Raw genomic sequence first — 26,811 nt, forward strand, 5'->3', positions numbered from 1 at the left:
GGGTCTGTCAATGGGTAAAGATCCAGAACTACTGTTAAATAAGAGCATTTCAGAAAGGCTGACTCGTTAAAACCATAAATTTAGAGCGAATTCACCTCTTTGTTGACAGTTGAGGCATAAACGTACATACAAGTATTGAAATGAAGACACTTAAAGTGGGCACCACTGTCAAGGTGAAACATGAAAAAGCAATTTTCAGTGTATATACATTGACCTCTACAATTAAAGGTGTCTAAAAACCGTCAAATTATTTAAATCTTTTTATTGGCACGGCATTATCTCACATGGAAAATTGTAGCTAAATATTTCAACCTTGCTGAGCACGTTTATTCAGTGGAAAAAAAATAACACACTAACAAATTATTATTTTTAATAAAACATTTATATAAATAAATGTAACTCCATATGTAACTTTTGCTAAGTTACAAGTGCGTAGGAAGTTGAATGTTGAACACTCTTCATAATGGGAAAGACAAGAGATTATGCCAATCAAATAAGGTAGATGTGCGTTTAGTTTCATAAACTACAAAGCTGCTACAAGAAAATGGCTACTCACCTAAACATGCCTATATCTGCAGTCAGAGAAATAATTAAAAACTGTAAAACTACTGGAACTGTTACAGTGAAGGCTGGAAGAGGCCCCAAGTTTAATTTGCCACTATATACAAGGAGCAGGGGCCAATAACCTGGCACTGTAGTAATATGGTCTTGTCAGAGATTGACTTTAATTTTGTACGTCTTTTTTACATATGTACTGTGAATTATTTAGAAATCATGTTCCCTTTTAATAAAATTTTAAAACAGCAGCAGCCAATGTTTACAAGCTACAAAAGCTTTTGCTTACAGAAGCAGAGTTAATTTAGATTTCACCAAACTAATCTTCAGCAATACGTTTCATCTCCTATTTATTGTGTTTATTGTAGGAGTACAGGCGATCTGTGCAGGAGCAAGTGGCTGCTATTCAAAGCAATACGACAAAGAATTCAGACCCAAACACTTTAGAAAGAGCTGAGGGAGAATGGACCTCAGCCCTGCTGGATGCCTCTGCCACCGTGCAGGTCAAAGCAGCTCAGCTGGATCAGGTCAAGCAATATCACATGCAGAAGAAGATCACCAGAGTTTTCCTTGAGGTTATAAGAGCGGAGAAGGAAAAAATGAGCCTGTAAGCAAACTGTTTTAAATTATCTTATTACGCCTTTCATACTGAACATGTGTTAATTTAACATCATTTTGTGTTGAATTTTACTTTTTTTTAGAAGTGCTTTGGGAAGCACTTCCATTCAAACTGAAAAACTGCATACACTGCTGCAAACCATGGAGCAGAAGAAATCAATGATAGATGATCTGCACCGCTTAAGTAGCCAGTTGTCAGTCCACCTGAGTGATGTGGAGAGTTCAGGTGTTCTTCCTGCTCAGCTCGGGGACATCCAGGAGGAATGGAGGCTCCTTAAAGGAAGCATCAAAAGAGCTTATCAACGGGCGTCAAATTCAGCAAATCAGTCAAAGCTTGTTTTAAAAGAGGCTGGAGAGCTTAAAGCCAAACTTCAAGCTCTTTTGAAATTTGAAACTGCCAACATAAGTTCTTTAGATTTAGTTTCTCTGACTGCAGACCTAAAAGTGTACAACCAACTCTACCTACAGTTACAGTCCCAGGCCAACGCACTCACACGTCTTTCTCTGGGTCAGAAGGAAAAGGATGCGATTGAAGAAAACCTTTATGCGCTGAAAACTTTGCTCGGTGTCACTAAAGAGAATTTCGGCTCTTTGGTTGAAAGCTGTGGGAGCGGATCTGCAAGTGAAATCAACAAGCAACTACAAGACCTGATCGTTTTGACAAAACAAGCAGAAAACCAATTTTTTGGGGGGAAAAAGTTATCTGTTTTTCCTGAGCAATCTTGTCCTCAGATGGCTGAAATGAGGAAATTTCATATGGAAACTTTGTCTAGACGAAGCAAGTTGCAAATGCAGGTTGCAGAGCTGAAAAATAAAGTTACTAAAATGGAAAAGGAAGACCATGAAGTATTGAAGACTATACACCTGTATGAAACTGTTGCAGACACCCTGGATTACATTCTTGAAACAATGAAAAAGGGCCTTGATGAAAGAAAGAAGGTTTTGTGTGAGTTTGCCAGCTTGGAGGGCTGGGTAGCAGAAATGCATGTGAAAAGAGACTCCTGCATCCATCTTGAGAATGCTGCAAAAGCTGACTTTAGTAAATTAGAACATTTGCTCAAACATCATCAATCAGCAACAGTAGAGTTTGAGAACCAACTCAAATTAATGGATGCACTTTCTGAAAGTTGCACAAAATTAGCCGCTGAGCTGAGTCCTGGCGAGGGCCGCTACCTCGTCAACAGGCTTTCAGGCCTTTGGGCAGATGTAGATGGACTGCTAGCTCATAAGAAAGCCACCTGCTGGGAGTTAGAGGAGATAATTCATGAGAGAACATTTTCTAATGAGGAGTTATCTACCATCCAGACTAACTTAGAGCAAACATGTGCTGACCTGGAGAAGCAGAAGTTCCATTTGACAAAAGAGACCCTGTCAATTATTACACATTTAGAGCACATCCTAATTAAGCATCAGTGGGAAGTTCAAGAGCTTCAGCATTGCCAGGAGGACCAGCGAAACTCTGTGCTTTGTTCCATTGGTGAACTACAAGACAAGTGCAAAGTTCTCAGAAAAAATGCTGTGGAACAAGACAGATATCTGCACCTCATAGGACAAATGGAGGGATCCATGGATATTGCCAAAAGGCAAATCCAGGAGGCTAAAAAGCAATCAGTGAGCATGGCTGAGAGGTTTAAACTGTGTCAAACATTGCTGGTTGAACTCGCTCTGGTCAACACCCAATGTCAAGAAGCAGCAGATCAGCTGGAAGTTATAGCCGATGAGTTGGATCCCTCTGAGCTTAATTCAGAGAGGGAAATGCTCCATCACATAGTGACAACGTTCAACTCCCTGGAGCATTCTGTCACAGATGATATCAAAGATCTGGAGGCCAAGATGTTGCCAGGTCTTCAGTTTACATTTGAGCTTCCTGCATTGATGGAGCTGTTACAGAGAGCTAAAGGGAAGCTGGGGGAAGCCAAACAAGTCAAACCAGATGAGAAAGCCATAGATAATGCAATGTTACAGTGCTGGGTCATCAGGAGAAATGTAGAGGCTGGGATGCGAGTGTTGGAAGGTCTGGCTCAGAAAGAGAGTGTTAACCTGGAGGACCACAGTGAGCTGTATTCTCTCAGGAATGCTGTAATGGAAGAGTGCCACTCATGGACGGTAAGCTAATTACTACATTTAATAGTTTTTTTGATTCATCCATTTGGATGTTTTTTTGAACATTTTGTATTTGTCCAACAGGTCAGTCTGTCTCAGGCCAGGGAATCATTGAAAGATTATCAGTGGGCTGTTCAAGGTGCAATTGGTTTCCTTCATAATGCTGAGGCAACCTTCTTATCAGCTCCCGGAGGGTTTTTGGATTGTACCCAAGAGCAAAGACAAACCCAACAGGCTTTAGAAGTTCTTGAAGATGGCTTTCAAGCTCATATTTTCCATCTTATGGAACGGGTGCCCCAACAACACTGCCTCTCATGGCCAGAGACTGAGCTCCTTCATATCAGCATTCTCGGCCAGTTGTTAGTTGGAAGAGCTGTACTGGAAGCTCAGGCAAAACTCAGACTGGAGTGCTTGCAAAGGTACTGAGGGTACTACATATTTTGATAGATATCTAAGCATACGTTTTTATTTTTATTGTATTTTTTTGATGGTTTTATTTACACTTCCTGTTATCTCAGATGTGGATTAAGACAAAAAACCCATAAAAAGTGGTATGAAGACATAAAACAGGAAGTCTTACAGTCTGAAGCCAAGCTTTCAGAATGTGCATCAGAGCAAGTGGCATCTTATGATGAGTGTGTGTCTCAGCAGAAAATAGCTAAGGTATGTCAGAAGTAGCTTTTTCTGCTGAAGATGGATCTGATAGAACCTTGAATTACTCGTTTAATTCAGGTCTAATCTCTTCATGAAGGTTCTGACGAAAAATCTTCAAAACCTAGCTGGGAAGATGGTTGACCTGAGAGCTGGATGTCCAATGCAGGGTTGTGGAGTTGGAAAGGATGGCGAGCTCGGCGCCCTCTGGAGGCGCTGGACGTCATTACGACGAGATGTGGGCCTCTTGTTGACACACACAGAGCAGAAGGGAGAGGAATGGAAGGACATCACGACAAGTGTGAGTGTTCTCATTCACAAATAATTTCAGGTAGAAGGTAATGGTAATGCAAACAAGTTGTTGGATTCCTATAATAAAGACACAATCTGCACTACTTGAGATATAAGCCAACTCTGTTATGACTTTTTTAGACTAAAGAAAGTAATCGATGTACAACATAATTATTGAAGGTTCCAATTTACTTTCCTTAGATCGAGGAGAGTTACAGCTATTTGGCCAGTCTTCAGGCTGAGCTTCCAGACCCCTCCACTGTGAGTTTCTCTCAAAAAGAACCCCAGGAGATTCTGACCCAAGTGGAGCAGCACCAGGCTGCTTTGGAACAGGAGCAGCAGGCTTTATTTTCCCTGGGACTTCGGCTCGAGCATGCTTTGGGCTTTTCCTTTTCTCAGGATTCCATCAGCCCTGAACCCTCAAGAAAAGCACTGGAAAAGATTGAAGAGAGCATCAGGAGGTGGCATTTGTTAAATATGGGTATTTAAAATGATAGAGACAGCTGTAAGATGGATGTTTAAACATTATTGATCCTCACAGCTTGAAGGAGAGAAACCTGCTTCTCATGGCTGCAGCAGAGGAAGAGCAGAAAGAGAGAGAGCAAGTTCAAAAACGAATACAAGATGTAGAAAACAATTTGTTTGCGATCTTACCAGAGCTGGAAATGAGTTCAAATCCAGGCAAAAAACAGGTCAGCTATTTTATTATGCTTCACCGGTTTGTAAACATAGCATTTGATATCTTTTAGGGAAGAAAACTTTTACATAAATAAAATGTATATATTAAGTTAATATTTTACTGGAAAATAAATGGAAAATTTAAACAATTTAATAAATTTAATGCATTTTGTGAAGATGATTTAGTTAAATAGAATCTGTCTCACCTTGTTTAGTGTCTCACATTACTCTTGTTTTTCTGCATAAAAAGGAGCTCCAAGAGAACTTTTTCTCTCTGAAGAGCCAACTTAAACATATAATGGACAGCCTGGAGAGCCGATATGCTGAAATCCCGTCTGATATTTCAAGCAAGATGCAAAATGTTGAACAATCTGTACAGAAAGCAGAAGAAATGGTGACAGTAACCTTCATCATTACTGGTGCATGCATTTTTTTTCGCCAAGACCTTTTTTTTGTAAATTACATGTTTCTGTTCAACAGCTTTTGGAGTGGGACAACCCAGTGAGGAAACTTTCACGAAGAGCGAGGGACCTGGGTTCTGGTCTGGAGAGAGTAAAAGCATTAATAGAGCAGAGAAGTCCAACAATCACAGAATCTCAACATGTCCTGAAGGTCTTTATGTATTGATTTTGTGTGTTTGTTTCTGTTTGCATGAAAACATTTTGATAATTCATTATTTCTTTAATATTTTAGGTCTTTTCCACATACTCAGATTTCTTTACCTGCTTTTTTTACCAATGGATTACACTTTTTATTCACTTTAGCAGACCTTGAGTAAAAGCAAGGTTTTGGACATACATTTTTTGCTTTGGATATATCTAATTACTTACAAAAAAGACCAAAGAAATGTAAACCAAATATGATCCGCATCATTGTGACAGAGCTTATGTATTGTCCTGCAGTGTGTGTGGGATGAATTGGATGAATGGCACAGCAGCTTAATGCTCCTTGAAAGTGAAGTGCAGGACCTTGCAGAGAACCAGCCAAATGAAGCCCAGCTTCTTATGGACCAGCTCACAGAACCATTACAGCTCTATCAGAATGCATCCCGGATGGCTGAGAACCGCACCACCTTCCTCAGCAAGGTTTCCTTCTTCTTGCATTACTTGTTTAGATATCTACCTGGAGCTCATGACATCATGCTCAACAAGCACTGAAAATCACTGCAAAGACATATAAAAGTGGATGCTTATGTTTTCTGCCTTTTCTCTGATGTTAGATTCCTGCCTGCCTTCAGGAGTTTGAAGACATTTCTCACAGAGCATCCTGCTGGTTAGATGAAGCCCAATCATGGCTCAGCGCTCCCTGCACGTTTACAACAGCCAAAAGTCTTCACAATCATGTCAAGTATTTACAGGTCAGAGGTCCCATGTTCCACACAAACTCTCTCTGGTTTACAAATGTCAAACATGTATTGTGCTATAACTTTTGACTTATATGAAAATGTTCAAATTCGATTCAGACTCATTAAAAACACAGAACAGTCCTTTAACTTGCCACCGAAGCATAAGCTTCACATCAGATACCAAATTCAGCATCATTAACCACCCTGCATACAAGCACCCCCAGTTGTGTGCAAAGTGTGCTGGATTTGGTCGTGGCATCCTTCAGGCCACGCCGCCCTGAGCGGAGAGTAATATTGACCATATCAACAACTGCCACTGGCTGTAATACATTATTTTAATTGTGTGATGCAGCAATTTCTTCAGACATTTTAATCTGGCTGTTATATTTAACTTTTTTATCTTCAATTTCTGAAATAGGTGGTCCTGGATGACTCCGAGAGGATCAGACACACCCTGAAGGTCTATAAATCAGTGCTGGAGGAGATCTCTGTTGTGTGTGACGTCAGCACTCAGGAAGAGAGGCTGGACCAAAGAGACCAACAGGTTCAGGAAATGCAACAGATCATCACTGAGCCACTCGACCAGCTCCAGGAAGCTTTTGGGGTAAAAATCCAAGATAAAAGAGATTGTTTATGTTTAGTCATGCTCAAGAAAACTTAATCATGATTTGAATTCACATGGGTTTAGACTCAAAACATGCTTAATGTGTATTGTTTACTAGATGTGAGGTTCCCAATCAATTAAAATACTTTTAAGTTGATGTCATCTTTTCTTTCAGATAGTGGACGTGGTTGAAACTGACATTAAGGCTATGGAGAAGAACGTCTCGCAGATCAGAACCATTTTAGACTCGCAGGAGAATGCAGACATAACACAGGCAGAAAAACTTTACCTTTGCGAGGTAAAACACAGCTGATGCATATCTGACTGTCCTTACCAGTATGGTTATGTAGAATCTTTGGTTTTTTATTGTTTGTTACTAATGGTTGATTAAAAACTGGAGTCTAATTTTTGCAAGAGCAAAGACTAGACAACTTCTGCATGATTGCCTGTTAATATTAGCTCCATCAGCTTGGTCAGAACTTATTACTTATCAGACATTTAAAGTAAATGAACACAAGCCTAAATTTAAAATATTATGTAACCTGACTAATATGGATACTTTCAATCTAGTTTAAAAGTGCAATTTATATTTTTAGGAGATCCTGATCCAGATTCGGTCAATGCAGAAGAGGTTAGAAGACCTGGAGACCTGGAAAGGCGAGATCCACCTCCCTGAAGGAGCAGAAAACCTTGTGGTCCTCTCCAAAGCCAGCCTGCTGGTTGAACAGCTGGATGAGCTGGAACAAATCACCAGGGAGCAAATGTCTCTGCTGGAGGTATGACTATACCCACCTGAATCCCACATCGTGTGTTCAAATAGGGATTATGTTATGTACGAACAAAAAGGGTAAAGCCAAAATGTTTGTGCAAAGTTGGTGCCTCTTATGCTTATATACCTAACCTTGGATGACAGGTTGGGATGGCAACAAAGAAGTAAAGCCAAAATTTGTGTCTTTCCAGTTTCCTCAAACAGTACAACAGATATCCTCTGCATTTTACTAAAACAAGTGTGGTAATTTATCTTTTTTTAATGCTCCTTTACAAACGCAGAACAAAAGAGAAGAAGAAAAACCTGAGAATCTTGATATTATTTCAGTTTCCGATTCTCCTGAAGAGATGCAATCCCTGGAGAACCCAGGACATAGACGCTTTTCCCAGGTAACAATAATAGCAATTATTTTCAGGTAAAAAAAAACAACTCACAATTAAATCAGTCATAGACCTCTGATAAATGCGAGTTATTTACTTCATCATTGTGTGGGAAATGTAATTATTTACTATCTTAAAAGTAAACTAATAAATAATGTTACACCAAAGTAACATGGTTTTAACCATTTAACTTTCATATTGTGCTCCAAATGTGAGTAAAATTATTTTAAAATCACATTGATCCATGAAAGAAGCACTGACTTAACGACACGTACACAGTGATTAGAAAGACAGATTATTGTTCCATTTTTATTCAGCTCACATGTTTGGTGGTTTATTAACTCTCATCCCTGAAATCAGGAGCCTTTTGAGGTGTCTTGTCCAGAGGAAGAGGAGGATGAGGGAGATGAGAGTTGTCATTCTTCTTCCTCTGACACACTAACATGCAGTATTCCAGAGGTAAATCTGAAAAATTATTGAAATATGAGCATGGCTCAATGTAGCTCTATCTTTGGGCTTCATTCGTAATGTCTTCATCTTTACTTTACATCTTCTGTTATTTTCATTCAACTATTTCAACCATAGCAAACACAAAGTATAATATTTGTATCCCTGAAGATGAATAAAAATGCTGTTTGGGATGAAAATGTATTTTCTTAGGCTTCTTTTTATGCATCTTTGTGTTTTTATTGACCTAATTATTTTCAAATGAAATTCAGGCATGTGTTCTTCGCTATTAATTAAATTAACCGATTGTTGCATGAAATGAAGCTGCACTAGACAGGTTTTTGTTCTACCTTATAAACCCACTCCTCCACTGTCAAGAGCAGCTGCTTAAAATGCTCCTCAGAAACCCCTTTCATCCATACACTCAAAATAAGAAGAGCTTATGTTCAAATAAATGTGTGGGCATGGACTTTAGTTGCATCTTTATATTCACAAATCCACTAGGACCTGGTGGAGACGATTAATCTTTTGGATGAGCAGAGGGAGGATATGTCTGAACTGAAGCCTCAGAAAATTGTGAAGGTACAAATATTGGACATGTCTTTAAAAACTGGTGAGATTTTAGACTAAAGTATTTAATTTGTCTTTCAGGAGGTGGAGAGCAAGGGTCATCAAGGAGAAAACTGTTCAGAAGAACCTGGAAACAGTATTTCATGTGTGAAGCCTGAGCTTGATGACTTTGGATCTCAGAATACTGGACCCGGATCTCCAAAACTGGGCTTTAAAGCAGACGTTTGCCAAACCTTCAGTTTTGAAACCGTGATGGATGATGATATAGATGATGAACATGTTACAGCAGCTGCTGCAGCCCAGCAAGAACCATCAAAACAGGAAATCTTTGACATCAAGCCACAAATAAGCTCCACTGTGGTGGAAGCTGTAGTGGGAGACACAAGGCTGATTCCTTCAAGACCTATAACTCCATTTTGTACCAAAAAAGCATCAGATGAGCTCATCGAGGAGGAAGATAAACATCTGTCTTTGTCCTCGGTTAACTTTTCACATCAAGTGAGTGCCCAAGAATAATTAATACTAAAAGTGATGCAACCTTGCCTACATTTGAGGTAAAATATGGCCGCTTTTGAAACCCGAATGCGTGAATATGGTTGTTTTTCACTTTCATTTTTAGGGTGCCTTTAACAGACTGAAAGAGCAAAAAGAAGTCAGTCCAAGTCCCTTTAGTGGTTTGACTGGATCTCAAAAACCTGAAGAGATTCCCAAAGCAGCAATTGGGTAACAGACTGCAAAAGAGAAAACTCCTGTTTGTAGATATTTTAGTTTGTTCAAGCATACTATACACCTGTCCTCATTTTGTGTCCCTTAGCTCTCCTGGTCATGAAGATGATGATGTGGAGAATCAGCGTTGGGGTCTTCTTTGTATCTATATCTCCAAAAAACTGCACTCCTTGAGAAAGATTTTGGAGGAGCAGCAAAACGTGATCAGCACACAAGATGGAGGGAAAAGAAAAAAGGTAAGAACATACAGGAGAAATATTTGTGGTTTGAGGATGCTGAGGTCCTCTATCACAAAGTACCAGTTTACACTACTTTTTAAAAAATGTTTTTCATCTGTTGAGATCCTGATTTCTGTTATTTGTATAAAGTTTTCACACATAAAGAGCCTTTAGCTACAAATTTAAGGTTGGCAAGGTGTGTAGTTGTGTAGGCCAAATAAAGCAGGGTTAAAGAAAGAGCAAGGGGAATAAATGAATCTATCCAAAACTCAAAGAAATGTCTAGAAGATGAATTACTATCAGGAATCACCCTTTATGTTTTTGTGCAGGTTCCAGAAGAAAGTTCTGTGCCAACAGGATTTGCTTCATCAGTTCTTCAGCAAATACATGACACCATCGCTATGCTGAGGCAAATGTTATATGAGGTACAAAGAGTTTAATCTGAAAATGTCATTCTCAAACTCTTTTGTAAGCTCTCTTGATTATGTCCAACAACCAAAATTTTATGAAATCTAACAAGATAATAAGGAAGCTATGATGATATGTAAAGGATTAATTAGATTTAATTTTGGACACTTTTATATAGCTGACAAGTGACATGCATAAACTAAATAATAGGGATTTAGCCCTACGGGGTTTCTTTAAGTTTACATAGATCCAGAAAAGTAAGCATTTAATAAATTACTTTGTTTTTTCTCCTGTAACTCTGATAGCAAGTTTGTATGAAACAACATATGAGTGTTTTTCATTACAGTACCTTTTAAATTAATTCATAACCCTTACATTTTTACAGTTGGAAACTTCAATTCATTTATTTGGGATATTATGTGACCATCAACAACAATTATGTGGAATGAAAGTGATCCATTGTCTACAAAATGTCTTAAATCTATGAAGTGTGGAGTACATTTCTATTCTGCCCCTTTTATTCTGATTAGTAAACAGTTAGTAAATTAGTAAACAGAGTCCAGTTATGTATCATTTAATCTGAGTATAAATCCACCTCTTCTTTGAAGGCCTCAGAACTTTTTTAGAGATAATTAATGAACCAACTGCATCATGAAGACTAAGGATCCCAGCTAGCAGGTCAGAGAGAATATTGTAAACAAGTTTAAAGCACGGTTGGTTCTAAATCAGTGTCACAAGCACTGAACATCTCACAGAGCTATTTTACAAAAAAGAATGGACATAAATTTCATTCTAAAAATAAAAAAAGAGACATCCTCAAAAGTCTTGCAGCTACAGCTGCAAATGCAACAAAAGGTGGTTCTAAAAAGTATATCCAGGAAGCCTGGATTTGTAAAGGATTTGAGAACTATTGAGACATTTTCTTCCACTTCATGGTTTTGCACTTCTTTCTGCTGGACTACCATTTGTGGTTGTAATGTGGCACAATATCAGTTTTAACAATGATGCATCCTTTCTACTTTAGTAAGGCACTAAAGATTAGTGGAGAATGTGTAAAAGTGACTGTTATCTTTGGTTATTCCCAGGTGAAATCCTCAGGTTCTTCTCATCCAGGGGTGAAAAAGAAGTTGTATGAGGCAGTACAGAGGGTCCTCCTTTGTGTCGACTCATCAGCCGACCTTTTGACTCACGATGAAACCATAGAAGAGGATCCTCAGTTGAGGCTGCTGCAGCAGGAGGTGGCTGTCCACCAAACTATTTAAGAACACATTTACAATTTTATCAACAAACCCAAAAAATCTGCTGTCTAAATAAAACATTTTATTTTTGTTTTTGTGATATAATTCAATTTTTTTATTTTCACCTCTGTGTTGAATTTCTACTTCATCAAATCCCTCTCTGATCAGGCTTCTTTGTATCTCTTCACATTCTGCTGCAGTGTTTATCAGCTCAATTGATCACTCTGGCTGAGCTTGTGGCTAAAGTGGAAGCGCAGATCAAACCTGATCTCCTGATGGAAGAATCAGATCCTCACAGCTGTTTGACATCCCTTCAGGACTATCTTCATACGGTCCAGCTTCTCTTCACCTCCTCCCACAATCAGCTGATTGAGCACTCAGGACTGCAACATCAGGTTTGATACGTTGCAAATTGATGCCAACCTTTTCTAGAAGTGTAGCCATGGGTGAAATGAAATACTCCTTTCAAAAATAACGGCATACCAGAAAAGCTGTGCAGGAGTTCACCCCATGATCAGCTTTTACAACCATCTTCGGCAGAGATAACAATAACTAACTCGTTTTTTTTGCATTACTTCATCTGTTTCTCGCTTTTTTGTGAAGGAATTTGGGACACTACTCTCAATAACATTACTTCATTTCAATTAGGTTTGCTTTATTTCTGTACAGCTCTTTTCAGGTCCCAAACATTCAATTAGGATGAGGTCTGGACTCATCTAGTTATCGTCCTGATGATGAACCGCTTTCAGCCAAGCTTTAGCTGTCTGACTAAGGCCCTCACATCTGCCTCTAGCCTACTTTGGCACACAGAGGAGTTCATGGTCCACTCAATGACCAAAAGGAAGCCAGTTCCTCTACTTCAGAGACAGTTGCTTCTTGAATGCTATTGCTGATGTCTTCCCTTTTGGAATTGTGTTGAGAGATATCTGTAACAGCGCTGGTGGTGCAGGGGATTGAGCGCACCACCCACGTACAGAGGTTTTGGTTCTTGACACGGCCCCGGTGGCATTTGCCGCATGTCTTCCCCCTCTCTCCACCCTCATTTCCTGTCTGCCTACTTTTACAAAGGAAATACTGGAAAAATAAAGGCCACCAGTGCAGGAAAATACATTTAAAAGAAACAAAAGACATATCTGTAAGATCCAGAGCAGCAAACTGCCAAAACATTTGCTTTGTCTATGATTAGTGTATCGATGCAGTGCGTTTGCAGTAGCTGGTTGCTACTTTCACACTTCAGTCTTCTGGAAGCAGCAAGTTAGGTGTTTAACACAACAGGAGCTGCAGATACAATACTTTTGATTTAATAATCTAACCCATTGCTTTAAGCTGAAATAATACCTTGTCAGAAACATCAACCAAATAATCCAGTAGTTTTTGATTAATGTTAAAATAAGAGTTTACTGTTAAGAACTTGCTAAGAATCAATGCCATGTTTTTTTTCTGTCCATAGACACTCCCCTCCAACATACCATGTCTCCTGGATGCATTTGACACAGGACAGTGTGAGATCTTCCCAAATCTAAAGGGTGCTCTCACTTTAGAGGTAACAGCAGCCACTGCAATTTAGCAGATTTGATCAGAACAACATTTCTGCAACAAAACTTGGGAAAAGAGGGTTTTACCAACCTGCTTCCCATTTTAATATATTTTTTAAACTTTTTCTGAATGTTCAGCAAAAATATTGTAAGCATTCAGGATTCATTTTTTAACCTGTTTCTGTATTCAGCTAAACATCTGCTCCTGTCTATCACCTCAGTGTGCGCTGGGCAGATATCTGAGACCGAGTAGTGGGGAAAAAGATGAACTACAACACGCCTCTCAATCCTTGCTTCAGGGGATAGCTCTCCTCTTGAAAGAGGGTGAAGAGAGTTTAACAGAAAACTGGACGAGCCATATTCCCAACCGCGGCACACTTCAAAATAGTCTCTGCAGACGAAAGGTATCCCATGATGCAGTTCTTCAATATGCTGGCAAAGCCCAGATTTAAGTTAGAAACTCTACTTTTCCTTTAAAGTTAAGGAAACCTCCAAGAGTTTATCATCAAGTTTTCCAAATGTCAGTAATCTCTTGTTTGTGAAATAATTTAATGTGTAATTTACTTTTGTCATAAACCCAAACCCTTATTATTTAGAAACTCCTCCAGGTCCTCAGATCCCAGCTGTCTTTTCTCCAGTATGTATTTCAACATGAACCCAATGCACTTAAGAGCCAAGGTGATGAATGGGTGCATCTGGAAGTCAGGGCCAAGGCTCTGCAGGAACGCATTCTGGAAGAAGTAGTGGCTTCTCAAAAGAAGCTTCAGGTTTGTAATGTTTGTTTGCTGAAGGCCATATATGTTTATGTACACATAAATGTGCACCTTTGTTGTATAAAAAATCTGTTCTGGGGCTTACTGAAATGCATGGGTTTGTGTTTGCCTGTGCTTTAGGACTGGATCCACTGGGATCATCTTTGTGGTCAACTTGGCAAGGTGTTGGATGAGTCTGAAGCCTTTATTAGCAGTGGAGAACCTGAGGGAGATGATGATAAGGAGACGGTAGAGCGAAGATTGCATGCCTGCAAGGTAAGTACTGTAAAAACTTTTTGTTATGTCTTCTCTCAGGTTGCCTACTTACTCCTTTTCCCAATAAAAATAACACAACTGATCTGAAAATACGGATTTTTGAGAGATAAAAAAACAGCAACAAAAATCAAACTAAACTTTTAAGAACACTGTAAAAGGAAAAAGAGGCACATATAAGAAAATACTACAATAGTGATAAAATAATAGCAAATAATGCAATATTTAAAATGCAAGAAAAAAACAAGCACAAAACAATTCACATTTAAAAAGTACAGGGCAATGAGATTGTAAGAACACCCCAAGCACTGCTTTAAAAAGGGGAGGAAATATCCTTATGAAATAATAAAACAATTTCTCATAAAAGTGTATTTTTCAGTCCTGGACATGTTGTTGTGTTTTCTGTTTTTTTGTTTCTTCTGGTGAATTTGTCTTCCTCCTTGTATTGTTAAACCAACAAAATAAAAATGCCATTCACATATCTACAAGTATAGAAATAGCAATTAATTGAATTATTCAGTATTAAACATATTTAAACTTTAGGAAGGGTCTGGATCAGGGCACATCAACATACCTTTGTCCACTATAACCATTTTTTCCAGAATAACTAGTTTATTGTTATGGTCTTTGAATTGTGATTTGAGGTTGATATAACTGAATTGTTTGTTAAGAAGAAACTTAAGTATTTTTTTCTGTGTTTTGAAAAGAGTTTATAAGAACTGTATGCAATTGTCAATGTGTCAGGAGTATTTAGAAGTTGTGCAGACAAGTAATGGTGTTCAAGCATATTAGTGATTGCTGAGGCTTTCATTGTTTAACTCATTACCTTCATGCTTTAAACCCAACATGAAACCCGTTTTACAGCAAGCTCTGCTCCAGTTGGATGAGAGCAGGACTGTGTTGGGAACGCTTCTGGATCACAGGGCGGTGCTGCAGGCAGAGCCATGGTTCGGTGCCTCAGTCAGACAGGCAGGGGGCGCGCTAGAGCTGCGATGGAAAGGTGCCTACAGACGTACTGAGCAAGAGGTCCTGCGACTAAGAAACATCCAGGAAAGCAGGGCCAGGTGGGGAAGATTCAGTATTACCAATCTGAAGCATGTATTCAGGAGGAAGAATAGTAGCATCCTATTTTACAAGAATCAGATATGTGGAAATATTATTGCAATAGACAGATATCAAACTTGGACCTCATTTTGTTAAGTAATCACGTTTAGCATAAATCACACCCCTTATATCAGTTCAGTTTGAGATTACTTATTATTCAAATTCAATTCAATTCAAATTCAAAATGCCCTTTATTAATCCCAAAGGGAAATTAAATGTTGTTGTAGCTCATATTAACCCTAACCCTATTATTCATAATTTATTGTATAACTCAGTGTTGTCTGGACTTTTTGCTGCATGGAAAAGAATTTGCAACTTGAAATCACTCATAGAGGCTGTAATTTTTTTGTGCTTTAGTAAAAACACAAAATAATTTTATTGTAAATTGTTTCCTTTTTACCTTCTCAGCATTTAATTTTTATAGGTTTGAAAAAGAGTCTCAAACAGTCAGTCAGTCATTTTCTACCACTTATTCCATAGTGGGTTATGGGGGAGCTGGTGCCTATCTCCAGCAGTCTATGGGCGAGAGGCAGGGTACACCCTGGACAGGTCGCCAGTCTATCTCAGGGCAACACACAAACAACCATGTACACACTCATTCATACACCTAAGGGCAATTTAGAGTGATCAATTAACCTAACAGACATGTCTTTGGACTGTGGGAGGAAGCCAGAATACCCGGTGAGAACCCACACATGCACAGGGAGAACATGCAAACTCCATGCAGAAAGACCCCAGGCTGCGACCTTCTTGCTGCAAGGCAACAGTGCTACCAACTGTGCCACCGTGCAGCCCGAGTCTCAAACATTTGCCTTAAAAAATAAAGTTCCAGAAAACGTATTTAGTATATTCCCAGCAATAAAAATGAAAATTATCTTCCAGAACCCTTGCTGTGTTCATGTTCAATGAATGGGTGCACCCACGTCTGTTTTTGAGTACAAAGGAGCTGAATATTAAACTTACCTTTTAAAAATTAAAGCAAAACAAACATGACTAATAAAAGGGAAATACTTTGTGTTGTACCTATCTTTTTCCATTTAAGAACATATACATTTCAAAATGTCATCTTAAAAATTACAAACTGTCCATCTGCATCAGCTCCATTTTCTTGAGGGCCAAATTTGTCTCCATTCTTGAACTGCACGTTGGGGCCACACAAGATTTTTCCAAGGGGGACAAATGGCCCTTGGGTTGCACTATAAGTAATAAATTTTACCTTACTTTTACAGGAATAAGTAATATCATGCTTATTTGCGATCTGTTTATTTTGTAGTGGCCCTTACATGTGGTAAGTATTCCATCAATAGTGTCTGAAGTTACAGTGACTTCACCTGTGTGTGGAGTCATTATTAATATCTTTGATAGCACTTCACTTGAGAATCCATTATGTGTATAATATGTTTACAAAGAGGAGCATCCATAAATCATGATGGTTAAGTTAACTGAGGACTTTTTAAAATCTGACAAAAGACAATTTGAAGCAGCTTAAAAACTTTGATCCTGAAAGAATCCAAGCCAGATAATATCACTGGGTTTCAGTTTGTACATTTGATAGGCACACAGCCTATCAAATGCCTATGAATATGAACTAAAAGTCCCCCTTAATGAATTAAAAAAGGTTTAAATATTAAGGCTGCATTTGACGTCACAAGGCAGGTTGTCTATGGGAGGAATTCATAAATTTCCTGTTCATCATATTTCTGAATTCATAACAACAGACCGAAAAAAAGTTAAAAGGGAAGTCAGGTTAAAAAAAAGCAAGCTTATCTTCTATTTTCATTTTTGCCTTTGGACATTTGCCAAAGTTTGGCTTTCCTCTGTCTGAGGGTGCCTTCATGTTCTGCGCCACTGGTTGATCTATCAGTCTTTCCTGTCCTCCCCACAGATTCCAGACTGACTTTACTTTGGTCAGTGAACGTCTCCTTGGTGCCAGCAAACACCTGAAGACTTTTTCAAACCTGGCAGAGTCCTCAGACCTGAGTCAGGAGTCTGTTCAAAGACGTTTGGTTGAGCTGCTGGTAAGGCTTTTATTTACTGCTCAGACGACCTTTGACCTGATTGCTGTCAGTCTGGTGCTTTAAGTTCCCAAGATTTGTTACAAGTATTAGTTTGTTATGATAAGCTTTGAACCATCTTCAGTTCATTAATGTTTCATTTTTTTTCTTTAAATTCATAAAAAATTAAATGTTTTTACAGTATAAAATGATCCATCCATCCATCCATCCATCCTCTTTCAATCTGTAGGTTCTATATTTAAAGCCTAGCTACTGTATATTCATTCAAATATTTGGGAATTTAATAAAAAATCTGCAAAGACCCTGTAAAAAACATGACAGACTACAGCTAAAGTATGCATTCATTCCTTCATTCATTGATAACTTTTATTTATACTGGTGAGTTTTATTGAGACACAATGTTTGAACCATCGGATGCTATAAAATGCAATACTTTAAATCCATGTATCAAGCTGGCTAGATCAAATAATTAAAAGCAAGATAAGATTTTATCAGGTGCCCTAAGTATATTAGGACCCAAAACAATGTTACAGACAGAGAAAAATATTTTTTCTAACGTTGTCAACTTTTTTCCTAGGACCTCTCGTTGGAGCTGGAAGCCACATTTGCATATAGGCGGTCAGTTTCCAACGAGGCCGCTCGACTTCTCCACCTAATGGAAGTTGATTGTCCTCGACTGAGAAGTCAGGTCTCACAGCTGGAGGCCAGCTGCAGTCGACTGACCTCTGACCTTTCCAGTATGCTGGAGCATCAGATGCAGGTTCAGCATTGTAGTTCTTGAAGAAACTAATGTTTAAATTAAAATTAAGAGAAATAGCAATGGTCACAGCTCCCTTTGAATCGGGAATGCGGCCGCCGTAGTGATCTTCAGAATGTGTCAAATTTCATGTAAGTGCTGTTTGTTTTCAGAAATAATTAGACACTGAGAACCCTGCTCTATTGAGGGGAGTATAAACCTAAACCCATCTGAAAAATACCTTTTGGGACAATCAGAGAGGGGAGGAATCGAAAGGAAGGTCACGCTTAATGTTTTCTCTCCATTCATCACCAATGACTGGAAACAGATATTTGGCATCACTATAATTAGTTGGATTTTGTCCGTTTTTTTCTTCTGGATGGTAGAGTTTGAAGTCTTACAATCTAGAAACCACTTCAGTAGATGATATACTGATCTTATCTTCCGAAGAGTGATTTAATAATGTGAACATTAACAATGTTCTCCTTAGAACAGACCAGATGTTTCATGCAGAATTACCTTGACTAAGAGCAATAAAATTAATGAAAAAAGCATCAGAAAGAATGGATGTTTATGTGAAATTAAAATCCATTAATGTTATGTTGAATTATGCTTGTTAGCGTCTGCTGGCTGCCCAGCCGCCAGTAAAGCTGCTGTCTGAACTGGAGAACTGGCTGAAACAAATGGAAACTCAACTGACCCAGGACAAAGAAAGAGTCCTCAAGGCCAAAAATGCTGCTGCAATGGCTGAAATTCTGCAGCACTGTCAGGTATTTCTGCCTCCTATTTGATTGTTTCATGAGTTTTGATTCTAATAGTAACTTAACAAAAGATTATTATTAGCTGGAACTCTTGTTTGAAGTTGATTTCCAGCTTGAAATAGAATACATGTATGTAACTTCTTTACATTTTGGCACTTTATTATCACAAACATAACTTAATTTTATTGGGATTTTATGTGATAGACCAACACAAAGTAGGCCAGACTGCAAAGTCTGAAAGGAAAACAAAGCAAGATTTTACAAATGAAAACGGTATTGTGAGCATTTTTACTCGGTCTCCCTGAATTAAAATCAATTTTCAAGTCTTGTCACAGATTCTATTGGATTTAGTTCTGGTTGAATGTTTAAGGTCTCTGTCCTGTCGGAAGGTCAACTGCTACCCCAGTCTCGAAATTATGACAAACTCAAAGAGGTTTTCCCCCAGGATTACCTTGTACTTAGCGCCATCCATCTTCTAGTCAACTATAACTAGCTTCCTTGTCCCTATTAAAGAAAATAATTGCCTCAGCATAATGCTGACACAACCATGTGAAATCTTAGTTTTGCAGACATAGCAATTAACATGTAGGTCAAAAAGTCGATTTCTGGTCTTATCTGACCAGAGCCACATCTTTCACAATTTATTCCCTACATGACAGCAAATGGGTCATTCTATGGTCCTTCACATTGCCCTGTCAACAGATTCACCCACCTGAGTTGTAGATCTCTGTGGCTCCTCTAGAGTCACAGTGGACCTCTTGGCTGCTTCTAAGATTAATATTCTTCTTGTTTAGGTGATCTGCAGTTAACCTGACCTTCCTTTAAATGTTTCCAGAACATTATCTGCCCTTCTGTGTTTCTTTTTACTCTATGATGCTGTTATTCACTAATATTCCCTAACTAACCTTTAAGGGTTTCATAGAGAAGCAGGATTTATTAAATCATACACATGCAGATGCTGTTTACTAATTTGGTGTATTCTAAGAAGAATGGTTGCACTGGATTTTATTTAGGATTTTATTGGTGGAAAGGGGGCTGAATGGACCCACAAAAATGTCTTTGTCCCTCAACTTTACAATTATGCGATTCTTTGTCATGGTCTACTACATAAAATCTCAAGACAAAAATTAAACTTTTTGTTATAATGTGACAATATGTGGAAAAAGTGATGATCTTAATTTATTGTTCTATGCAAAGTTTCAAAAGAAGGAAATTATTGTAAAATTAAAAGAACATCTTATTTATCACATGAATACGCGTGAAAACTGCTTCTTTTATGATTAAAAATAGATTCTTCATGCCTCTTATTTTGCAGGTGTTAAGGACGGCTGTGGACAATTGTCAGCAAGTCCTGGATTTGATGTCCCAGCTTGGTCCTAAAATGGTGGAAGCAGAGGTTCCGGCTTACCGATTGGAGCGCACAACCTTCGCAGAGAACCTTGGCAGCATCAGACTTCAGTGGCTGCTCCTTCAGAGGGAGCTGGACAGCCAGGTCAGTGCCTAGTTTTTAAAAATAGGAGGAATAATACTAGTAAGGGAGAAATAATCTTTAAAGCTTCTTGTGTTTTATCAGCTCATACATTAAATATATTAATATACATTTTATGAAACTGTGTGCAAAAACTCCATCTATAGTAACGACACAAATGAAACTGTCTTTTCCCTGTGTGTCATGCATTGTTCTTTGTTTATATGAATTGGCTCTACCTCTCTCTACTTTGCCAGATTCATGAAGTTGAACACATCTATCAGACTTGTGCAGAACGAGAGAGACATTTGCAGAGACTTCACAACTGGACAGAACAGCAGAAAAAGAGGCTGATTCAGTGGAGACAGCCCGCCAGTCAAACTTTGGCTCGCTCTGCTCTTCTAGAGGTGGAGGTATGATGATCGGAAGAATACAGATGAATGTATGTGTTGTGGAGATTTTCCTACAGTGAGCTCTTCTCTGATCCAAGGTGACCATTTGTTCTCCAGGGTGATGTACGTAGAATCCAGGAGGTTTCTGCAGCTCTGCAGGAACTGAAAAAAGTACGAGTACATTACGAAAAGGAAGAGAAGCTCCAGTGTGATGCGATCTTCTCTGACGAAGCAGAGAGTGTGAGAAATGCTTGTGGGGATCTTTATCAACAGGTGAAAGCAACCTCATGTCAAATTCAAACCTTTCCAGACCGAGTAGAAACCATGCTGACTAAGTATTTTAAAGGTCTGGAGTGGTATGGTATTCTGTAGCCCATCCATCCATCCATACATCCATACATCTTTCTATCAATCAATCATTCATTTCTTCATCCATCCATCCATAAAAAGTATATAATTTAGACTTGAGAAGTGTCCTGGAACCCTTAAAATCAGGGCCAGAATAAAGTGTTTTAAAGCGCTACAAGTTATGGCAAGTTTAAAATATTGTGCTGATTGTAAGACACACCGGCATCTTAAACACCTAAAAATCATTGCATTTTTAGTTAATTTTAAATTCAGTCCAACCCCAAAACATGAAAAGTGTAATGATGACTGAGACAGAGCGTATTTACATTTTAAACTCTTATATTCTGGCTTCCTTATCTGGTATTAGGGCAGTAAAATTACAAAAGAGGGAAGGATATCTATCAAAAAGTAGAACATAAAATCTCCAGACTGTCGAATTTTTATTTTATTTTGAATTACCAGTAAGTTTTGCTTCTGCCGTTTTTCAGATGGAAGATCTCAGACCAGCTCTCCAACAGACTGTGGAGAAGTGGACATGTTTCCAAAGAGCTCTAAGGGATTTTACCTTGTATACCACTAGGGTGCGCTGTGCCCTGCAGCACCAGCAAGAACCTTTATTCACCCCGCAGCAGGCTGAAGTATATTCAGACTTCCTCCAGGTGAGAAAGGGCTATCACTCAAAAAAACAAATAAAAGCTACAAAAGGATACATTTTATCATCAGAATCTTTTACAGTAGTTATACTATCACTTTTAAGCAAATAACCATAAGTCTGAAAGACTGAGCACATTGAAGGAGACAGTTAAAGAAGCCATAATAAAAAGCCATAATAAAACTTTAGTGTTTCTGAAGAACAGCAAGCTGTAACTGCAGTTAAAAGCTACTGAGTCCAGCTTTGACAGATTTTAGTAAGAGTGTGGGCCTTGACAGACTTCAAGCTGTCAACTCTTTTCAGTTCTCGTTCCTACTTTTTAGCAAAGAAAATACACTTCCACAGCGTGAGCATGAAAGGAAAAGTGTTTTTCATTTTACACAGGACCTCCAGGCAAAGGTGGAGGCAGAGGAAGAACAATTTTCAAAGGCTGTACACAAATCCTACAAGAGGCTTGTGGAGACTCTCCATGATGGATCAGCACAGCCACTTAGTGATCAAATAGAGGCGCAGCGAACAGGGTCAGTGGAGTAATATGGTTCACATGTTCAGATAAGGGAACGTTACTGTTAATGTTGTTTAATCTGCACAATTAATTTTTTCATCAAACTGAAAATATGTTCTTCCATCTGACCATCCATCCAACTGTTTCCCCATCTATCCATCTGAACATCTGTTTGTCCTTCCTTCCTTCCTATTTCTGAGCTGTAAATTATTCCTAGAACTTTTTGCTTGATAAAATCATAACACACTGATTAACAGATTACTTTTGTGTTTTCTACATCAGGTGGAAGGACACACTCCGGGAGATAACAGAGGAGCATAAAAAGATTAGAGAGATATTCTCCCTCTGGCATGAATACGCCAACCTTTCTGATGGCTTTTCTCATCGCCTGCAACACCTGTGGAATGAGTGGGAGGAGTTGTCAAGCTCTTCATGTGGAAATGATACAAAAGCATCAGTTTGCTCACTAAAGGTAAGTCTTGAGTGTCATTATCAAGGCTGAGGAGTTGCAATCACTTTAGAAACAGGACTCAGCCTTTAAACAAAATTGCAAAGTGATTACCCATTTAAAAAGACCTATGATTTATAATTGTTTCCATAAGTTCACACATAATGAAAAGTGAGGTTTTCCAAATACTAATTATACTCTGTTAATTTAATCTAAAAGGGTTTCCTCCATCTCTTTATGCTTCATCTGCTTAAAACTTGCAAGAGAATGCCCAAACACACAAATAGGCCCTTAAGGCCTGAATATACCAAGTACCAAAATTTTACCGGGATTACAGACTCTGTTTTTCAGCTTCAAATGCATGTTTTTTTTCAGTTTCATCCCTGCTTGACTCATCTGTTCCAGGTGCAGGTTCGGGGAGTCCATGCATTACGTTCACATTTTAATTAAATGTTTTTCTCAATATCTACTCTTCTATTCGTGGAAATGATGAGGTTGCATGTACTTCTATTGAGAAACTTCAATGATGGTCTGGCTTCAGTTGGTACACCTGACCTCTCTTTTCTTTTGCGTAATGCTGATGACGTGTTGTTTTGTCATTTGACCAAAGGAAAATGTTTTTGGGCTTTCATTTATATTTTTTTCCTCTCCAGTTCATTCCTCTCCAAATTGCACAGGAAGAAGCATTTTGATAAAACCTTTTACTGCATCAGGCTGCTTTACGAAAACAAGAGTTTTGTTTTCCCACAATGTTGAAGCATCAGTTTATTTTAATCTAACAGGTGGAAAGATTATCTAAACAAAAACTTTTATTTACTATTTTAACAAACCATTTTTAGTTGCTTCATATAAAGCTACATTTGCCCTTACCGTTTCTCTACCTAACTCCTCGTTTAACAATCTAGAGGTTGCTGGATGATGCTGAAGAGCTGCAAAACAATGCAGGAGATGTGCTGGCAGCATCCAAGGGACTTCTTGGACGACTTGAACCATTGTCTGCAAATTTAATTAAATCAGAAGCTAGATTGTTGACTCGTGATATTCTGCTGCTGAACCAAGTAATATCAGGAACAAAGAAAAATCTGGAGGTGAGATATTTTGAATTTCACATCTTAAACAATATTGTAGATATGTTTTATTTTATGTGTTGTCCATAAGTTAAATATTGCTTAATTCTTTCAATAAGTATTCTTCCCTATGTGCAGGAGGATTTGAAACAAGAGAGCTGTGACACATGTGATGCAGTCACTCTAAAGGTTTTCTATTCATGAGCTTCTCCTCTATATTGTGTTTTTTTATTGTACATCAACCTAAAACAATCTTCTTTATACTTTTGTACTTTGTCTTAAATTTTCAGCAGGTGCTTTTGGAGCACAGCAACATGATTCCATCACTAGTTGACATTAAAGCCATCAACAACGAGGAGATGGAGAGAGTTCAGTTACTTAACAGACAGTTGGTGGAAACCATTACTCAGGCAACAGATGAAAACAAGTAAGAACGCTTGAACTACAACTAATAATTATTGCTATCTATAATGCAAGTTATAATGAAAATTAGTTTGTTTGAATGCGCTATTTTAGAAAAACTGATAATCACAGCACTGTCAAAACTGTAAAGATAAAGACCTTGCTTTAATATTTAGTCATTTTGATCCAACACAGTTAAAGGCAAAGAATACTATCAGTTAAAACACCAAACAAACAAAGCAACAGGGTACCTTAATGTGCTCTGCAGGAAAAAAACAATTGTTCTGTCAATGACTCCACCCAAGGAAGAAGTGCAGCCAAGCACAAATTCTCAGATCTAAGCATGCTTTCTGTGGAAAGAAAAAACAGTGCATAAACATATATGTCGAAACAGCAACATGTTGCAGTGTAGATTAGTGCTATTTTAAATCACACCACTATATAGTTTATTAACTAAATTAGTCCTGTGTGTTTTACTTTAATTAAACAATCTAATTATCAATCTGATGTGACCTATTTTCCTTTGCCATTGATCAAGAAGTAATATACAATAAAATAAAAGAGGTTATCTGTTTTTCAGCACTGTAATTTGTTTCCTTCAAAGATAAGGGGATGTCACCCAAGGCCAGAGGCCAGAATAAAATATAACTGTATCTTTACTGATAAGAAACAAAAGCAACAAACTGGACTAACATAAAAAAGACAAACAACAAAAAATGCATAATCTAATTTATTGATCAGAGTTTAAAGGACTTTGGCTCGAATGATGAATGAACTTTTGGCAACTGATCAGTTAAATAATATTCAATTCAAGCTCTAAGAGCTGTAAGACCTTTCCAACGTTTCCTCAACTATGTGTGGAAAAGCCTCCTTTGGTTCTCTGAGTATCTAGCTAACTCGAAGTCCATTCAGGTAGATTTCCTTGTTTGTTAATTTGTGTGGGAGAATACGTCAGGCCTCTTCGTTCAGGGGTCACATGTTGGCAGCCTGCTCCAGTGACTGAGCGCTGTCTCTCTAGGCTAGAAAATATTCTTTGAGTCAGCCGTGGGGATCACTCCACAGAGGCGCAGCCCCCGCTTTATACCTGCTTCAGCACAGGTGTACGCTTGGTCTGATGTGACTGTCTACAAAATGAGTGAATTTTTTGCCTTAATATTAACAAATTGAAAAATAGAAAGCATCTTTCTTCTGAAGGGTGGGATGACAAACAGCATTTTTTTTCGTAACGAGTCACCCACAGGTGACATGTTCTTGTTGAAGTTGGGAGCTCTGACAGCTATCGATGCGTCTCTAGCTTGTCAGCTAGAAAAAGCTCCAAAATCATTAAGTCAAACACTACAAGATTAGAAAATGTAAACTTTCATTTGCAAAGAAATATTATAGCATGACAATAAAAAAAAACTTTCAATTCAAAATAAAATTACAGTCATTTACGGTGTAATTAAAGTTTCAACTAGCAATAAATTTAATGATTCCATATTTGATATTTGTTAGATAGAGTTTGGAGAGAAATCAAAGTTATTCCCTGGAAAAACACAATATACTGCAGGTGACACTGTGCAAGACCTGAAAGGGGAATGCTGTCACATTTTGGGGATCCCTCTATGTTACAATACTGGAAGAAGCAGTTTAAAAAACAGGCAAATATAAAATATAAATAATGTTAATCAAAGGTAACACCACAAATTTTTAAATAAGCCCTTGAGGCCAAATTAATGCCACATCACGTAAATTTACCTCTCTCTCTCTCTCTCTCTCTCTATATATATATATATATATATATATATATATATATATATCAGCATAACAACTGCCATAGCATCAGGTTCTGTGGAAAGGTGACTATTTGTCTCTAAAGTCTTTGTGTTCTCTTTTTTTGTTTTATAGAGTTTTGCATAATAAGCTTCAGAGCTCCCTTGACTTTCAAGAAAAATATGAAAAACTGAAATCTATCCAGGAGAACTTGGAGCAAGAATGGCTATGCAGAAAAGCCCTGAGTTACTCATACTTTCAAGAGATGCTGTCTGACCATCAGGTATAATAGACCTTACAAAGTTCTGTCATTTCTTGCATTTTACCAGCATTAATTAGAAGCAGTACATTTTTAACCCTTAGATAATCAGCATAGAAGAATTGAGATGCTATTATGTTATCTCTTAGTTATCACAGGAAAGTGAAAGATCTGTCCATAAATAAATAATTGTTCTACACCAAACTGGCATCAGAGCCAGTACCGGTAATTAAACATAGCATGCCTTTTCACTGTGTAATCATAAGCTAATTTGTTAAAAAAGGCAGTGAGGAATGAATGTCCTTATGGTCTTTATCCTGGTGTAACTTACTCCCACAGAAGCTTCAGGCTGAGGTCATAAATGGGCACCAGCTCCTTCAGGGTCTTCTCTGTGATGCAATCAAGTCCATGGAAAAGGAAACTGGTGAGAAAAGGTAAGAAATGGTGAATATCCTCAAATGAATTAGAAGATCTTTAAATACCTACAGTTGTCTTAAACTGATTCAGGACTTTTAGAAAAAGGTGTGTTTGAACTGAAGGGAAGGTAGATGGATAGAATTTCAACTAAAACCAAAAATGTGATGATTGATTAGCATGTCATTTAGGGAAATAAGCATTGAATCCCTAAGAAAAATAAGCCTTAGAAACCCTTATTAGATATCACATATAAATCCTTTAGATAGGTTTTTGCTTGGCAGCTCAATAATTGAGCTCCATCTGTCTAATAGATCCTGGTCTATT

At 38.1% G+C, this 26,811-nt stretch overlaps 2 protein-coding genes across 2 annotated transcripts in view; both read left to right on the forward strand.

The window, feature by feature from the left end:
• The first annotated feature begins 4,063 nt into the window (after positions 1-4,063).
• Positions 4,064-5,294, forward strand: LOC124882463 (nesprin-2-like). The gene is made up of 5 exons (XM_047388875.1): positions 4,064-4,228; positions 4,420-4,679; positions 4,760-4,910; positions 5,147-5,229; positions 5,276-5,294. Exons 1-5 carry the CDS (start codon positions 4,064-4,066, stop codon positions 5,292-5,294), a joined length of 678 nt encoding a protein of 225 aa, XP_047244831.1.
• A 1,384-nt stretch (positions 5,295-6,678) lies between these two features.
• LOC124882109 (nesprin-2) overlaps positions 6,679-26,811 on the forward strand; it is a 57,158-nt gene continuing 37,025 nt past the window's right edge. Inside the window, exons 1-31 of the mRNA XM_047388284.1 lie at positions 6,679-6,845; positions 7,021-7,143; positions 7,442-7,621; positions 7,896-8,003; positions 8,355-8,453; positions 8,946-9,023; positions 9,093-9,509; positions 9,631-9,734; positions 9,826-9,973; positions 10,285-10,380; positions 11,449-11,601; positions 11,802-11,996; positions 13,052-13,144; positions 13,358-13,540; positions 13,733-13,903; positions 14,030-14,164; positions 15,026-15,225; positions 17,151-17,283; positions 17,858-18,040; positions 18,637-18,786; positions 20,093-20,269; positions 20,503-20,658; positions 20,755-20,910; positions 21,474-21,644; positions 22,022-22,158; positions 22,425-22,614; positions 23,496-23,678; positions 23,796-23,846; positions 23,948-24,084; positions 25,947-26,094; positions 26,410-26,504. Coding sequence (XP_047244240.1) covers positions 6,795-6,845; positions 7,021-7,143; positions 7,442-7,621; positions 7,896-8,003; positions 8,355-8,453; positions 8,946-9,023; positions 9,093-9,509; positions 9,631-9,734; positions 9,826-9,973; positions 10,285-10,380; positions 11,449-11,601; positions 11,802-11,996; positions 13,052-13,144; positions 13,358-13,540; positions 13,733-13,903; positions 14,030-14,164; positions 15,026-15,225; positions 17,151-17,283; positions 17,858-18,040; positions 18,637-18,786; positions 20,093-20,269; positions 20,503-20,658; positions 20,755-20,910; positions 21,474-21,644; positions 22,022-22,158; positions 22,425-22,614; positions 23,496-23,678; positions 23,796-23,846; positions 23,948-24,084; positions 25,947-26,094; positions 26,410-26,504 — 4,601 coding nt within the window. The 5' untranslated portion in view covers positions 6,679-6,794. The remainder of the gene's footprint in view (positions 6,846-7,020; positions 7,144-7,441; positions 7,622-7,895; positions 8,004-8,354; positions 8,454-8,945; positions 9,024-9,092; positions 9,510-9,630; positions 9,735-9,825; positions 9,974-10,284; positions 10,381-11,448; positions 11,602-11,801; positions 11,997-13,051; positions 13,145-13,357; positions 13,541-13,732; positions 13,904-14,029; positions 14,165-15,025; positions 15,226-17,150; positions 17,284-17,857; positions 18,041-18,636; positions 18,787-20,092; positions 20,270-20,502; positions 20,659-20,754; positions 20,911-21,473; positions 21,645-22,021; positions 22,159-22,424; positions 22,615-23,495; positions 23,679-23,795; positions 23,847-23,947; positions 24,085-25,946; positions 26,095-26,409; positions 26,505-26,811) is intronic.

This window comes from Girardinichthys multiradiatus, chromosome 15 (assembly GCF_021462225.1).
Source record: "Girardinichthys multiradiatus isolate DD_20200921_A chromosome 15, DD_fGirMul_XY1, whole genome shotgun sequence".
NCBI classification, from domain to species: domain Eukaryota; kingdom Metazoa; phylum Chordata; class Actinopteri; order Cyprinodontiformes; family Goodeidae; genus Girardinichthys; species Girardinichthys multiradiatus.